General features: G+C 40.3%; 2 protein-coding genes across 2 annotated transcripts; both read left to right on the forward strand.

The window, feature by feature from the left end:
• Positions 1 to 217: 217 nt before the first annotated feature.
• Positions 218 to 5519, forward strand: LOC125194495 (sulfate transporter 3.1-like). The gene is made up of 12 exons (XM_048092746.2): positions 218 to 619; positions 762 to 969; positions 1273 to 1444; positions 2312 to 2377; positions 2795 to 2908; positions 3252 to 3368; positions 3639 to 3765; positions 4007 to 4293; positions 4391 to 4581; positions 4854 to 4939; positions 5064 to 5140; positions 5217 to 5519. The coding sequence occupies exons 1-12, from the start codon at positions 280 to 282 to the stop codon at positions 5391 to 5393; spliced, it is 1962 nt and encodes a 653-aa protein (XP_047948703.1). The 5' UTR covers positions 218 to 279; the 3' UTR covers positions 5394 to 5519.
• Positions 5520 to 13943: 8424 nt separating this feature from the next.
• On the forward strand, positions 13944 to 15678 carry LOC125222713 (nuclease). The gene is made up of 2 exons (XM_048125478.2): positions 13944 to 14161; positions 14549 to 15678. Exons 1-2 carry the CDS (start codon positions 13987 to 13989, stop codon positions 15592 to 15594), a joined length of 1221 nt encoding a protein of 406 aa, XP_047981435.1. The 5' UTR covers positions 13944 to 13986; the 3' UTR covers positions 15595 to 15678.
• Positions 15679 to 15772: the final 94 nt, after the last annotated feature.

The following is a 15772-nucleotide window of genomic DNA, read 5'->3' on the forward strand; positions in this document are numbered from 1 at the left end:
AAATCAGAATTTGAGATAGCTTTAAAAGTAGTACTAGTAACAATTAATCCAAGAACACCTCTTCAAATATATATTTTAAAAAATTGAAGATAAAAATGACCACTCTTTGAAAACATTTCTTTCAAAAATAAAATTTTTAGTGTGTGTGTGGGGCCCCACAAAGCACTCAATTTCATGCCTATATAAACCCCATCACCATTCCTGACTGAAACACACAAACACTAATCCAAACCAAAGAGAAAAAAAAAACCTCAACATTTGTCCAAAGCCAACAAAAAAATGGGCACCGCTGATCAAGTAGACCCTTACTACAACGGCGCCACCGCGGGCCACCGCGTCGAGATCCCGCCTCCACAGCCATTCTCGACGTCGCTTAAGAACACCCTCAAGGAGACATTCTTCCCGGACGACCCCCTCCGCCAGTTCAAGAACCAGCCCCCGAGGAGGAAACTCCTCCTCGGGCTGCAGTACGTCTTCCCGATCATCGAGTGGGGCTGCCATTACACTCTCAGCTTCTTTAAAGCCGACCTCATCGCCGGAATCACCATCGCCAGCCTCGCCATTCCTCAAGGAATCAGCTATGCCAAGCTTGGCAATTTGCCTCCAATTCTTGGCCTTTGTGAGTGTCTACTTTTGTCCCTTTTTGGGGATTCTGTGATGGCCCACGTCAGCTGTGTCTTTCTTAAAAGACACAGCTGACATGTGGGGACCACATATACTATTTTTTAAGATGAGTTCTTATGTTTGGTCTATATTTGTAGATTCAAGCTTTGTTCCTCCATTGATCTACGCGGTAATGGGGAGCTCGCGGGACTTGGCCGTCGGGACGGTGGCCGTCGCGTCGCTCCTGATTGCCGCCATGCTCGGGGAAGTCATCGACCCGCAGAAAGACCCGCAGCTCTATCTCCATCTCGCCTTCACGGCGACTTTCTTCGCTGGCCTCTTCGAGGCGACTATGGGCATTTTCAGGTCTGTATTTTCATGTTACATCTCGAATCATAATATATAGTCTGTGATTTATTAATACTAAGTACAACAGAAAAAAAATGAAAAATTTAGATTTAATTGTATTTTATAGCGAAAAATTTGGACACTTAAGTTCATGTATGATTTCTCGATTATTGTATCCGGTATAATTTCACTAAAATTTTCAATCATTAGATAATTGTAAATAAATTTTAACTATATAGTTTTATGATTGAGTTCTAAAACTATCAGACGGACTATAATTTGATCAAATTTTGTCGTTTTCGGAACATTAATGTGTGACAGGCTAGGGTTCATAGTGGATTTTCTATCACATGCAACAATAGTAGGATTCATGGCTGGAGCAGCAACGGTTGTGATTTTGCAACAATTGAAAAGTATTTTAGGGCTTGAACATTTTACTCACAAGACTGATGTCATCGATGTATTGCATTCTATTTTCACTCAAACTCACGAGGTATATTTCTATTTTTTTTACTATTTTTTATTTTCTCTCTCCTCAATTATGTAGTAGTTAGTATGTCCATATTTTCTTCTTTGTGTGGATGGAATTTGTCATTGGAAAAGTAAAACAATTGTTTCCTGGTAAATGTTTGTCTAGTTAAATTAGTCTTTGCCTTTTCTTCCTTTTTCCCTTTTCTATTGGGTTGGTGGATAAAGAACCTTAGCAAAAGGAATTATTAATTAATTAACTAATTAGATGTTCCTTAGTTTGGATTATTTTGTGCCATTAATTTTCAATAAATGATTACATGATTTTGGATAAACTTGACATATTCTTATTATAAGAGCATCAATGACTATTAATATTGGATAGTGATAACTTATGGCACTAATCTTTTTTCTCATTAATGGGTCGAGTGAATATATTCTTGTCTACATAATCACTTAATTAGGATTATCTTCGCTATATTCTTGTCCGATTTGAGAGATTAATCGAGTGATTTTATTCAATTAGGCTTAATGAATTTATTCTTGAAAATCAAATTAGATATCTCTCCTTATCTCAACTTTAATTTCCGACCATTTGTCAGGTATATCTCCCCATATTTTTATCAATTTGTGTTGAAATGAATATTCACTTTTTGCACGTCACGGCTCTAGAAAATGACTTTTAAATTCTAGAAAGTTCAATGATGTTTTTTATTTATTTATCATTATACAAAAAAGTGGCCCTACAATATTGATGATTTAGATGAGTCCATGAATTGGGATTGTCGAGGTCATTCGTGGTATTTGTGATTTGTTTTTTTATTTCATAGTAACAATTTTTCCTAGTTTTATTTCAATTTTTTTTTCTCACTATGACTATGGTAATTTGCAGTGGAGATGGGAGAGTGCTCTATTGGGATTTGTTTTCCTATTCTATCTCCTAATTTCGAAATACTTTGTAAGTTCATCTCTCTTCTTAATTTCTTCTTTTGCATGACTATATGATTATATCATGCCCAAAATAAATTATTGATAGGATGTTCTACCAAAAATAAATTGACAACAAAGTCAAGAAAAAAAGAATCATGTGACCTCGTAAGGGGGCCCACACACCAAGAACTCTTCAATTATTTCTACACTAAAAGTTTGTTTAATTAGTCCTAACAAATTCCCTCATGTTCAAACCCAACTAATTAAAGGTTGATCAAGATTAACTTTAACCTCTTTTTTGTAGAAATTGTCAAACAACTGCTATTTTCAGTCTTCTTGCGAGAAACTAGTCAATTAGCCTTGTCATGATCCCACTTTTTTCCTTTACTTTTTGAAAGGTAAATAGCAGTAATTAAATATTTATTTTGTTTACTAATTAATGCAGAGCAAGAAGAGGGCAAATCTATTCTGGATATCGGCAATGGCTCCATTAACATCAGTGATATTGGGAAGCATTCTTGTGTACGTGACCCATGCCGAAAAGCACGGGGTCCAAGTGGTGAGTCATAAACGCAGAAGTAATCACGAATATAAATGAAATGAACAGATGAATTGTTTACTCGGGTCGATGCCAAATTATGTCTAATAATAGTCGTTGTGAAACATATTGTAATTCGAAAATGATATTTTCATAAATATATACTAACAATGATTCTTGCATCGAGTGTTGGGCATTTACTATAGTTTTATGTCACATGATGACAAGTTGATTAATTTAATTAGGAAGGTATAGGTAAGAACAAAAGGATGTTGAAGTTGAAATTTGGCAATGTGCGAGGACATGTCTAGGACAAAATTAATGAATTGATTGTTTTTACATGATTTATTTTTAAATAATGCAGATAGGACATTTGAAGAAGGGGATAAATCCACCTTCATTTATGGATCTCAACTTTGATTCAAGATATCTACCCACAGCAATCAAGACTGGCATCATCACGGGCATCATTTCGATGGCGGTAAGTATGCATACATAAATTTGTCGAATATCGGGTGCGGGTGCCCACATTGTCGGGTACGGATACCCAATTTTGCAACCCTTTGGATCACTTGTTATTGATGTGGCTTTAAAATGGTCCCAATTTATGGCCCTAGTAAAATAGTGCGTCAAGATAGCAACTTGACATTATAAGTATATATATTTCGATTTTGTAAATTCTAAATTGAGTTTAATTACCACTTTCTATTTTAATGAAAGTACTAAATTAGTTATTGATTATGTTTGACAGGAGGGGATGGCAGTGGGGAGAAGCTTTGCCATGTTCAAGAATTATCACATTGATGGAAACAAAGAAATGATTGCTTTTGGAATGATGAACATTGTTGGTTCTTGCACCTCTTGCTATCTTACCACAGGTAAATTGATTATAGTACTAATTTGGATTAATTAAATACGAGATGTAACATTAAAATTAACAAACCCGAATTGACACATGTAGTAGCAACGGATAAAAGGGTTGGGTGGGGTGGGGTGGGCTCGAGCCCATCCCACCCAACACTAATCTGATAAAATTCTGCATTGAATATGATTACGGTGGGCGAGAAGTTTCTATACTGATTATAATTTGTGGTTTATTGTTGTGGAATTTGAAAACAGGGCCATTTTCGCGGTCGGCGGTGAACTTCAACGCGGGTTGCAAGACGGCGGTGTCGAACATAGTGATGGCGGTGGCGGTGATGGCGGTGTTGTTGTTCCTGACGCCGTTGTTCCACTACACGCCACTAGTGGTGCTAGCGGCTATCATTGTGGCAGCGATGCTTGGCCTCATCGACTACGAGGCGGCAACGCATTTGTGGCACGTCGACAAATTTGACTTCCTCGTGTGCATGGCCGCATACGTCGGCGTCGTCTTTGGCAGCATTCAGATCGGACTCATGCTTGCGGTAATTAATCACACGATACTTTTGTTTTTTTTTCTTTCAAATCATCAATAATTTATTCAATTAATAGTGATTAATTATAATTTCATAATTACTTCAGATTGGACTTTCCATAATGAGGGTTTTGCTTTTTGTGGCAAGACCAAGAACATTAGTTCTTGGGAATCTTCCTGATTCAAAGGAGTATAGAAACATAGATCATTATCAAAAAGCTCAAAGTATCCCCGGAGTTCTAATTCTTGAAATCGACGCTCCCATTTACTTTGCCAATTCCAACTACTTGAGAGAGAGGTAAAAATTCTAACCAAATTTAGAAAAATGAGCATGTTTCCTTATAATTAGGAAATAAACATAGATAATTATGGAAATTAATGAAAAAAATGTATGAATTTTTTGTACAGTTTGGTACGATGTGCTAGAGATTTTATTAATATATACTTTTTCCGATACAATCTACAGTGACAAAGTGAATACGTATAGACAAAAAAAACGAACTAAGAAGTGGTCGTGTATTGATTAACTTGCTTTCAGACTCGATACTTAACACTATGTTGTTTTTTCAGGATTACAAGATGGATCGACGAGGAAGAAGAGAGGATCAAAGCCTCCGGAGAGACTGGATTGCAGTATATTGTGCTCGACATGAGTGGTAAGTATATATATACTAAAATTTGGGCAAAATTCAATTTTAGGGAACCTTGGGAACTTTTTTGCGATTGAAATTGATTTTTTTTTAATTATTTGATTAATTGATTAAAATGCAACTTTTTCAGCGGTGGGAAACATTGATACAAGTGGGATTAGCATGATGGATGAGATTAAGAAGATGATTGATAGAAGAGGGCTCAAGGTAATTAATTTCTACATATAATTTAATTAGTGAATAAATTAAATTAAGGTGAACTAATCCATATTTGAATAAATAGTTGGTGGTGGTGAATCCGGTGGCGGAGGTGATGAAGAAGCTCGATAAATCGAAGTTTTTGGAAACATTGGGACAAGAATGGATCTTCTTGACGATCGGAGAAGCTGTGGGAGCCTGTAATTACATGCTTCACACGTGCAAGCCACAAGATTCTGAGAAGTATAGCAATAATGTTTGAGACAATGTATGTATCACTAAGAGGTTGTATGTGAGAAGGCAAATTCTTCCCCTACTTGTATCATGTGTGTACTCGATTTCTTCCTAAATTAATTAACAAGAAAATGGGTTGATTTCCCATTGTTTCTCTCGTGGACCTTTTCTAGTATACATTGTAGTACATAGGAAATTAGTATGCTGTCAACAGTCATATGGTCCAAGTATAACTATGAAAACCATATGTTTCGAATGAGAATCCTTTTTAATGTGAGAATTATTTCAATTCTTGGATTATGAAAACTATGGGTGGCGAAACAAGTACCTGCACCCGAAATTAGCCTTGGCACCCCTTGGTCTCTAGTCTAATTTTATTTTTTTCGGGTAGTTGAATATCTGATACGGGTATTGACAGGTCCAAAGAGTGTAGTGCAGGTTTGTACTGTGATATGTGTCACTCGATCTAATAGGTCCAGAGGATTGTTCTAGACTTCAGAGGCTAGAAGATCATGAGACTTATCAGAAAGGGTCGTTGGGTGCACTCTGTCCCTTCAAAAACCTCAACCCACTATACTACAACTAGCACAGGGAAGTAAAGGATCGATCCCACGAGGAAGCAGGTGTTACGGAACTGTATTTGAGGATGTTTTGGGAAAGGGTTGGCTGCTGCCACGCAATTTTTGTGGGTCGAGAACTTAAACTACTGGGTCTGAGAGATAAGCGAAACTTTACTCTACCTATTGGGTCTAATAGATCAGGAGAACTTTACTCTACCTACTGGACCTAAGAAACGAAAGCGTACGGAACATACATGACTCAGAGAAAGTGAGATATTTTAAAGTTCTAAGACAGCTGGGGTAAACTTAACTAGACAGACTTTCCTAATTTGGACAGACAAGCATAAAGTGAAAAAGCAAGACAAGTTCCTTAAACTACCAGGGTCTGGAAAAGCATGCAGAAAAGTAAAAGAGACAAAGTAGATCGTACTGACAGGTCTAGCAGATATGCAGAAAAAGTAAAGTACATGCAGAAAAGTACTGACATAAAGCAGATCTGGTTCTAACTACCACCAACTTCATCTTCTTCGGGAACCAAACGAGAATAACAGAGAAAACAGGGTATTAAACACCATGAAAACAGAGCAACCTTAAATCTAAACTTAAAACGAGACTTAAAACGAGAAATTAAAGCCTAAACTAACAGATCTACGCTACTGGACCTAAAGGATGCAGAAACAGAAAGTAAATAGCCATAATCATGCATAACGTAAACATCAAGCATCAAATATGCGAAACTCCAACTCCGAAACACCAAGATTCAACAAATTCAAACACCTTCATATGCAAATTCCCAACCTCCAACAACAAACACAGATCTCAACTCCAAACATCCAACAACAAACAAAAACGAGAGCTAAAAACTAGAGATGAACATAAACTCAGAGATATTCAACCAAAAGCAAACATAAACTTCCATAATAACTTGAAATAGGTCTGAATCCAGTAGATCAAAGCAAGAAACTAGAGTTGCGAAACTTAAAACCAACAAGGAACTAAACGAAAGCAAATAAAATTGTTTCTTCGCCTCCACGAGGCGGTGTTACACAGCAAAATAGCAACGATGACGATGAGAACCACGGTGGCCAGAATCCTCCATGTCCAAGTGCGCAGCAGTCGAAATGAGAAACTTGAAGTGTGGAACTAAAGCATGGAACGAAAGCTAGAGCTAAGAAAGTGCAGAAGTGGCTGTTCACGGACTCTCTCGTTCTTCAAGGTTGAGCTCTTTATATATGTGAGGCTCTGATCCCTAGGGTATCCCTCCGGTGATTTTACGCCCTTGCCCTTGAGTAAGACTCTTTAAGATAATTTGCTCTCGCTCCATTCTGCTCCTGTCGCCAACTTTTGATTCTCCAAGGTCTGAACGACGACTTCTGACTTTTGCTTCAATTTCATCTCTTTTGCATCTGCCAGGTCAGGTAACAACAACTCCTGGGTCCGACAGATTTACTACGCACCTGAACTCAATAACGCACATTAGCGCCCCAAATGCACAGAATTTTAACCCTAAACCGATGCATGAAACGAGCCTTATCAAACTGCTCACACTTAAACCATACTTGCCCTCAAGTATGAAGACAAGAAAAAGGAATAAGGCACGTTTCAATGCATGGTTTCCCCTTAACCGACTCTACTAGAGAAAAGAAAAAGACTCAAACTACTAGACCTAGACGCTAAGGACTTAGACAAAGAAAACAGATAAAAACACATAAACATATAATTTGCACAAACTGGTTCATTTTCTAGCAGCCATCCCCACAAGATTAAGTCAATTCAAGAACCTACAGTCTCCGAATCTTCCCCTTCCCTTCTTCTATCTAATCGGTTTGTCAGTTTGTCAAGATAGCCCTTAACTTCACTAACTGTTGGATTCGCTCGATCACTCATTCCTCACCAGGGATGTTAGGATCGTTCGCTCTTTATATGCCATACCACTGATGCCTCGGGTCAGATAGTTCCTCTGTCTTAGCTCTTATTATAATTTTCTCCTTCCCTCCTGGACTTCGTCCAGCTTATACCTCCAGTATTTTATTTATTTATTTATTTTATCTGGACCTTGTTCCAGTTTATTCCTCCCTTTTTAGACCCTGGACTTCGTCCAGCTTATACCTCCAGTATCCTTCCCCTAGGCCCGAGAGGTTACTTCTATAACCAAAAATCTTCTCCTTCTAAGTTCTTTCCCTAAGCATCAAGTGGCAGCCCTCTCATTTTTTTGTTAGTATGAAGTGTTTAAGGCTTATAACTCACTTTTATGAAGGGCTTCACAGCTAGATAGTCGAGGCATATTCTATCGTCCTTACTTCATCCAAACCGATTTTGATTTATTAAGGAAAAGGGCATCAAAGTTGACATGCATTCTCTCTTCAATCACTCTCACTAAGGGGTTTTGCTTTCTATTCACCAGTTATGCATAAACACATAATTTCCTACTAACTGACTACTACTAACTCCTAGACCTAGTAAACAAACACATATAATTGACACTAACTTACACTAACTCCCTCCCCCCTCCCACTTCATCATGCTTGTCCCCAAGCATTTTTTGTGAAGTGGAAAACAGGGCTAAGTTAGTGCGACACCTAACAGACTCACAAAACACATTAAAAAAAAAAAAAAAAACAAACTTCTCACACTTAGACCGAGCATCGGGCTAAGTGGGAGAAGGTACACAAATTAACAAACACCAAAGCATGCTATATAAAAACAAACTTCTCACACTTAGACCGAGCATCGGGCTAAGTGTGAGAAGATAGCTAACACGTATATACATAAAGATAACACAAGTATTCATAGACACATAAAAAAAACGACATGCTTTGTAAAAAAAAACGAACTAAAACATAAAAAGACGTAAAAAAGAAAAAACTAAAATTTAAAATTACTTGGTTGGGGGGGGGTCAATCCTGGCTCTGGTCCCCCGTGGGACCAGACTTCTTGGGCATCGTCTTTGCTTTCTTCTGGCTGGGCTTGGGTTCATCATCCTTTTTGGCCTTCTGTTCCCCTGGCCTGGGGGTATCCTTCTTCACTGGTACGCTTGTTGTGGTCTCACTGTCCTTTCTCTTCTTCTCTGGTGGCATTCCTTGGGTGCTGGGGGCTGTCTTCTCTGGGGTAGCTCCTGGGGTCAGTTGCCTAGATTCTGTGGGCAACTTGGGAGGCATGCGCTGCTGCTGGGCCCGGAGGATCTTTTGGTCAACCACAGTGACCATCTTCATCATTGTCTCCACGGCCTGGGCCATCTTGTCAGCTTGCGCGGCCATCATCTCCCTCTGAGCCACCGCCTCTTGGTGCAGCTTCAGCAAGATCTCTTGTTGCTGCACCGTATTTGCTCCCAGCTTCAACATCGTTTCCTCCATTCTCGTCCGCCACCCTTCGTCTTCCACCTTCTCTTCTCCTTCATCATCTACCTTCTCTGTCTTTATCTTCACTCCGTCAGCTTTCCCTACTTCGTAAAATTTCAAGACGCCGTCCTTCATTATCGTCAATCCCTTGTTGAAGAAGAACGGGAGATCGAAGTATCCTGGATCGCTACACATTGGCAGGTTGATGACTGAGTTGGCTATCTTCATTGACACATTTCTCTGGAGGTATGCTCCCAGCAAGTTGCACGTGTAGAGATGGCGGTCGGAGTGAGTTCTGACTCTCTGGCACGCATAGGCAGTCCAGTACCCGAGGTGGACCTTCAAATTGTTCAGCATGCACCACATGAAATACAGCTCTGGAGTAGTGAGGGTTGCACCCACTTGACCCAAGAGATTGTACCCGATATATACTTGTGCTAATCGGAGTACAGGGTCAGTGATGTTCATCCCCTTCGATGCGCTTGTCTTGAACTTGGCCACCTTCTTGTGGGCAACCATTCTCCAGGCCTGCTCAGCATCGAAGCCAGCTGTATTCTTGGTCGCGCCGATCTCTCTCTCATTCCACGCTCCTTCTTCCTCCTCCTCGGGTGTCAGTAGCCCCAGTCTCAACGACCACTCCCTTATACTCATTTCCATCTCCTCGTTGAATATTCTGAAGGAGATTGTGTCCGCATCGAGATCCGTAGATTGTTTGAACTTGAATGACGTGAAGAACTCCTTGGCCAGAGCCACCGGCACCTCCGCATTGCTGTGGTTGAGAAGCCACTCAAACCCGATGCTTTTGAAGTAGGAAATGAACTTCTTCTCCACTCCCAGTTCCTCCAGGTCTGAGAGGCACAACTTCTTTCCTGACTTTGCCGATTTTCCATTCGTGGCTCGGCCATCACATGCCTTCTGCAGCTTTGGGTCCTCAAACTGGACCATGGCTTCCAACAGCCTCTTGGTCACAAGGACTTCCATCGTCTCAAATGGGCTCTCTTCCACGGCTGGTATCTCAGCCTCCTCTTTGTCTGTTGGATGGGCAAATGGCACGCGGATCGCTTCCGGCTCGCTAATCACCACAGTGGTGTTTGCGGGGCGAGATTTCTTCTGCTGGGGCTTAGCAGTATGCTTCCCCTTCCTTTTCCTCTCAGCCTCGTATCTCGTCTCCATAGCCTCTGGAGAGATCTCCTTCTCAGCTGCCACAGTCTCCTGGACCGGGGGGATATCATCCCCTGCCTCCTCTGTGTCCTCCAGCCTTAGGCGCTCGGGCCTGCCTACCTCTGCCTCATCCACTGGCTTCCTATTACGACGGGAGTGCCTCCTCGTCAGCCTCTCATCAGTTGGTGTCCCTTGTTCATCAGTAGTTATATCGTCTATCACGACGATGTCAGTTTCTATCCCTTCACACACTTTCACGGCATCTTGTTCACCGCCGTCTCTTTCTTCCTCCTTCTCAACATCCTCTCCTTTATCCTTTTCTTCCTCCTCGGTCTCCTTTTTAGCAACTTCCTCATCAAAACTCTCACCTTCCTTCTCAGCCTCCTTGTCAACAACTGCCTCACCTTCTTCACCTACGCTGCCCTCACTACACTTCCCATCATCAACAGTCTCCTCTACACCCTGTTCCTCCATCTCTTCCACATCCCCTGTTTCTGAGGTTGACTTTGGTTCCTTCTTAACTGACGAAGTTGACTCCTCGTCGCTCTCCGAACTCAGGTGAACTGGATCCCCTGTTGTAAGCCCCGATCTGGTGGTGACTGGGAATATAGTTTCCTTGACCCGCCAACTAGTCTGGGCGCTTCTCCAACCAGGTGAGTTGTTCCAGTGTCCGAACCGGTAGCTCCTGTTCATAAACTGAAAAAAGAAACAAAAGAAAACATGTTAAATAAATTATTTACACCAAAACATTCGCAAGCACACTAATAACATCATGCAGTTCCCCGGCAGCGGCGCCATTGTGACAGGTCCAAAGAGTGCAGTGCAGGTTTGTACTGTGATATGTGTCACTCGATCTAATAGGTCCAGAGGATTGTTCTAGACTTCAGAGGCTAGAAGATCATGAGACTTATCAGAAAGGGTCGTTGGGTGCACTCTGTCCCTTCAAAAACCTCAACCCACTATACTACAACTAGCACAGGGAATTAAAGGATCGATCCCACGAGGAAGCAGGTGTTACGGAACTGTATTTGAGGATGTTTTGGGAAAGGGTTGGCTGCTGCCACGCAATTTTTGTGGGTCGAGAACTTAAACTACTGGGTCTGAGAGATAAGCGAAACTTTACTCTACCTATTGGGTCTAATAGATCAGGAGAACTTTACTCTACCTACTGGACCTAAGAAACGAAAGCGTACGGAACATACATGACTCAGAGAAAGTGAGATATTTTAAAGTTCTAAGACAGCTGGGGTAAACTTAACTAGACAGACTTTCCTAATTTGGACAGACAAGCATAAAGTGAAAAAGCAAGACAAGTTCCTTAAACTACCAGGGTCTGGAAAAGCATGCAGAAAAGTAAAAGAGACAAAGTAGATCGTACTGACAGGTCTAGCAGTTATGCAGAAAAAGTAAAGTGCATGCAGAAAAGTACTGACATAAAGCAGATCTGGTTCTAACTACCACCAACTTCATCTTCTTCGGGAACCAAACGAGAATAACAGAGAAAACAGGGTATTAAACACCATGAAAACAGAGCAACCTTAAATCTAAACTTAAAACGAGACTTAAAACGAGAAATTAAAGCCTAAACTAACAGATCTACGCTACTGGACCTAAAGGATGTAGAAACAGAAAGTAAATAGTCATAATCATGCATAACGTAAACATCAAGCATCAAATATGCGAAACTCCAACTCCGAAACACCAAGATTCAACAAATCCAAACACCTTCATATGTAAATTCCCAACCTCCAACAACAAACACAGATCTCAGCTCCAAACATCCAACAACAAACAAAAACGAGAGCTAAAAACTAGAGATGAACATAAACTCAAAGATATTCAACCAAAAGCAAACATAAACTTCCATAATAACTTGAAATAGGTCTGAATCCAGTAGATCAAAGCAAGAAACTAGAGTTGCGAAACTTAAAACCAACAAGGAACTAAACGAAAGCAAATAAAATTGTTTCTTCGCCTCCACGAGGCGGTGTTACACAGCAAAATAGCAACGATGACGATGAGAACCACGGTGGCCAGAATCCTCCATGTCCAAGTGCGCAGCAGTCGAAATGAGAAACTTGAAGTGTGGAACTAAAGCATGGAACGAAAGCTAGAGCTAAGAAAGTGCAGAAGTGGCTGTTCACGGACTCTCTCGTTCTTCAAGGTTGAGCTCTTTATATATGTGAGGCTCTGATCCCTAGGGTATCCCTCCGGTGATTTTACGCCTTTACCCTTGAGTAAGACTCTTTAAGATAATTTGCTCTCGCTCCATTCTGCTCCTGTCGCCAACTTTTGATTCTCCCAGGTCTGAACGACGACTTCTGACTTTTGCTTCAATTTCATCTCTTTTGCATCTGCCAGGTCAGGTAACAACAACTCCTGGGTCCGACAGATTTACTACGCACCTGAACTCAATAACGCACATTAGCGCCCCAAATGCACAGAATTTTAACCCTAAACCGATGCATGAAACGAGCCTTATCAGGTATCTAAGCTTGACCAATTGGATACCCGAATACCCAAAATGGTGTCAATATATTATGGGGTGTTCGGTTTGCAAGATTGTATCCCAGAATTAAATTAGTAGTGTGTTTGGTTCTTAAGATTTAGTCCCCTAACTCAATCCTAGATGGATAATAATGGGATAATTAGTCATAGCTAACCCTCTATGACTAAAATAATCTCATAACTCAATCCTAGATTATATCTTCGTATTATTTTATATAGAAAACTGAACACCCACATACAATACAAATAATTGGAGATTAAATGCTTGTGTGGGATACTAAATGACTAAACTTCTAGTGATTAATTTCTACTTAACCCAACCCAACCATCTTACTATAAACAGCTAATCATATATTTATCGGGTAACCAGTATAACCGATACACGACATATCCTAATTTAAATTCCTTTGTCCCATTAAAGTGAGACGATTCCTTTTGTGTTGTTCCATTAAAAATGAAACGTTTCTTAAAATAGAAATAACATCAACTCTATCTTTTCATCTTTTACTTTACTTTCTCTTCATTAAATCATAAAACAACATAACATAATTTTTGTGTCGAAATCCAAATATTTCATATCTATTGAGACAGGATGAGTATTATCTAATCTTATGCAATATCCCGTAAATTGAATATCATGCACTACAAGTCTATAACATACCACCAAGTATCAAGTCAGGTACATGTAAACCCGATACACAATATTATGTCATAGTATTATAATAATGACAAATATAATAATTATATATGTGAAGTGCTCTCATGTTATCTAAGATGTGTGTTTATCTTAATATACACCTATAGACATTCAAATATAAATCATTCTGAGATCATGATTCATTTTTATATGAATGTTTTGGAATGTTTGACTTATGCTAAAGTAGATGCGTTTGGATCCACTCTCTTTATTTGGGCCTATTTACTACTTAGCCCAAAATCATATGGGCCTATAACATTTAGAGTCGCGTTTTAAAGTAGCTCACTGAAAAAGGTTCGACCGATTCAAATAAATTCAACTGTAAAACCTTTTCAACTCTACCCGGAGAAATCGAGCATGCCTCCACCGAAAAAACCCAACAAAATGAACAAAGATTCGAAGAAAATCCAGAAAGGGAAGAAAAAGAAGAAGAAAAACAAGATCAAGATCATCAATAAGACAGCTGCAGTAGACAGTAAAGCTATTGATTCCGAATGGTGGGACATTTTCTGGAAGAGGAATTCTACTTCGGGTAACATATCAAAGATTGCATTTTGGGGCTTTTCCTCTCTCTAATTTTTAGGCCCTTTTCTTGAAATTTCTCTATGCTGCAAATTATGAGATGATTTTTGTTGTTTACTCACATGTCTAAACATATTGGGTGTACGAGGTTAAGCTTTGAGTGAATTCATAATTTTATATGTTAAAAAGCACTTTTCTTGAATTCTTGGAATTGCAAGAACTGATTTTTTTTTCTTGTTTATTTCACTTGGTGTTGGGAGAATTTCATATGCTTGCAATGGGTTTTGAGTGTTGTTTTATAGTGATGCAGCTAATGATGCAAAATGTGAGAAATTGAGTGGAAATTTGGACCTTAGTTTGTCTTGTAAATATGAGGATTCTTGTTGTGCATTTTCAGATGTTCCACTTGATGAGGATGAAGGATTCAAGCATTTCTTTCGTGTTTCGAAGAGAACGTTTGAGTACATTTGTTCGCTCGTAAGGGAAGATCTCATCTCCAGGCCTCCTTCGGGGCTCATCAACATCGAGGGAAGACTCCTCAGTGTCGAGAAGCAGGTTGCTATTGCGTTACGGAGATTGGCTTCTGGCGAGTCTCAGGTTTCGGTAGGAGCTTCCTTTGGGGTGGGGCAATCGACAGTTTCCCAGGTTACTTGGAGATTTATTGAGGCCATGGAGGAGCGTGCGAGGCACCACCTCAAGTGGCCTGACTCGGGCCAAATCGGGCGAATCAAATCTGGCTTCGAAGCGTTGTGTGGGTTGCCTAATTGCTGCGGAGCGATAGATTCCACTCACATAGTTATGACCCTTCCTGCCGTTCAAACCTCGGACGATTGGTGCGATCAGGAGAACAATTACAGCATGTTCGTGCAGGGCGTTGTCGACTTTGAGATGCGGTTTCTCGACATAGTGACTGGATGGCCCGGTGGCATGCCTATTTCCCGATTGCTCAAATGCTCTGGCTTTTACAAACTCTGTGAAAGTGGCGCGCGCCTGAATGGTAACGTGAAAAAGCTATCTGCGGGAGAAGAGATTAGAGAGTACATTGTTGGCGGTGCTAGTTACCCTCTTCTCCCGTGGCTCGTGACTCCATTTGAAGGAGGCGAACCAACCTCATCGTCAAAGTTCAATCCGGTTCTCGAGACTGCAAGATCTGCTGTTGTGAAGGCGTTCGCGCAGCTGAAGGGCGGCTGGAGAATCCTCAACAAGGTGATGTGGCGGCCTGACAAGAGGAAGCTACCGAGCATCATCTTGGTATGTTGTTTACTTCATAATATCATTATCGATTGCGGGGATAACTTGGATCCCAGCGTTGCCTTGTCCGCGCATCACGACTCCGACTATAGAGGGCATGTTTGTAAGCAAATTGATGATGTGGGGAGAGATGTTAGGGAGAGGTTGGTTAAGCATTTGTTGTGTAGAAATGGAAATGTTTTGTGTTCTTGATTTTGATTGACTACAAGAATTGTAGTGTATGAGAAATTATGTTCTTGATTGTATGACTAGATTTGGTTTAAGCTCTTTTGAGAAGAGTATTCGTGTTGCGAATCTTGTCCGTCCAAAATCTCAATCCAATGGCTGAGATTTGGTCTTAGTTTTGATATAAGAATGGTTCGTAAATGAA

The sequence above is a fragment of the Salvia hispanica genome, chromosome 1, assembly GCF_029641045.1.
Source record: "Salvia hispanica isolate PSC_SH4W2 chromosome 1, Shi_PSC_v1, whole genome shotgun sequence".
Taxonomy (NCBI): domain Eukaryota; kingdom Viridiplantae; phylum Streptophyta; class Magnoliopsida; order Lamiales; family Lamiaceae; genus Salvia; species Salvia hispanica.

Bases quoted from the DNA above. Each gene is read 5' to 3' on its own strand.
- LOC125222713 (XM_048125478.2), top strand. From the start codon at position 13,987: ATGCCTCCACCGAAAAAACCCAACAAAATGAACAAAGATTCGAAGAAA. The intron at 14,162-14,548 runs GTAACATATCAA...GTGCATTTTCAG, and splicing joins GAAGAGGAATTCTACTTCGG to ATGTTCCACTTGATGAGGAT.
- LOC125194495 (XM_048092746.2), top strand. From the start codon at position 280: ATGGGCACCGCTGATCAAGTAGACCCTTACTACAACGGCGCCACCGCG. The intron at 4,582-4,853 runs GTAAAAATTCTA...TTGTTTTTTCAG, and splicing joins TCCAACTACTTGAGAGAGAG to GATTACAAGATGGATCGACG. The intron at 4,940-5,063 runs GTAAGTATATAT...CAACTTTTTCAG, and splicing joins TATTGTGCTCGACATGAGTG to CGGTGGGAAACATTGATACA.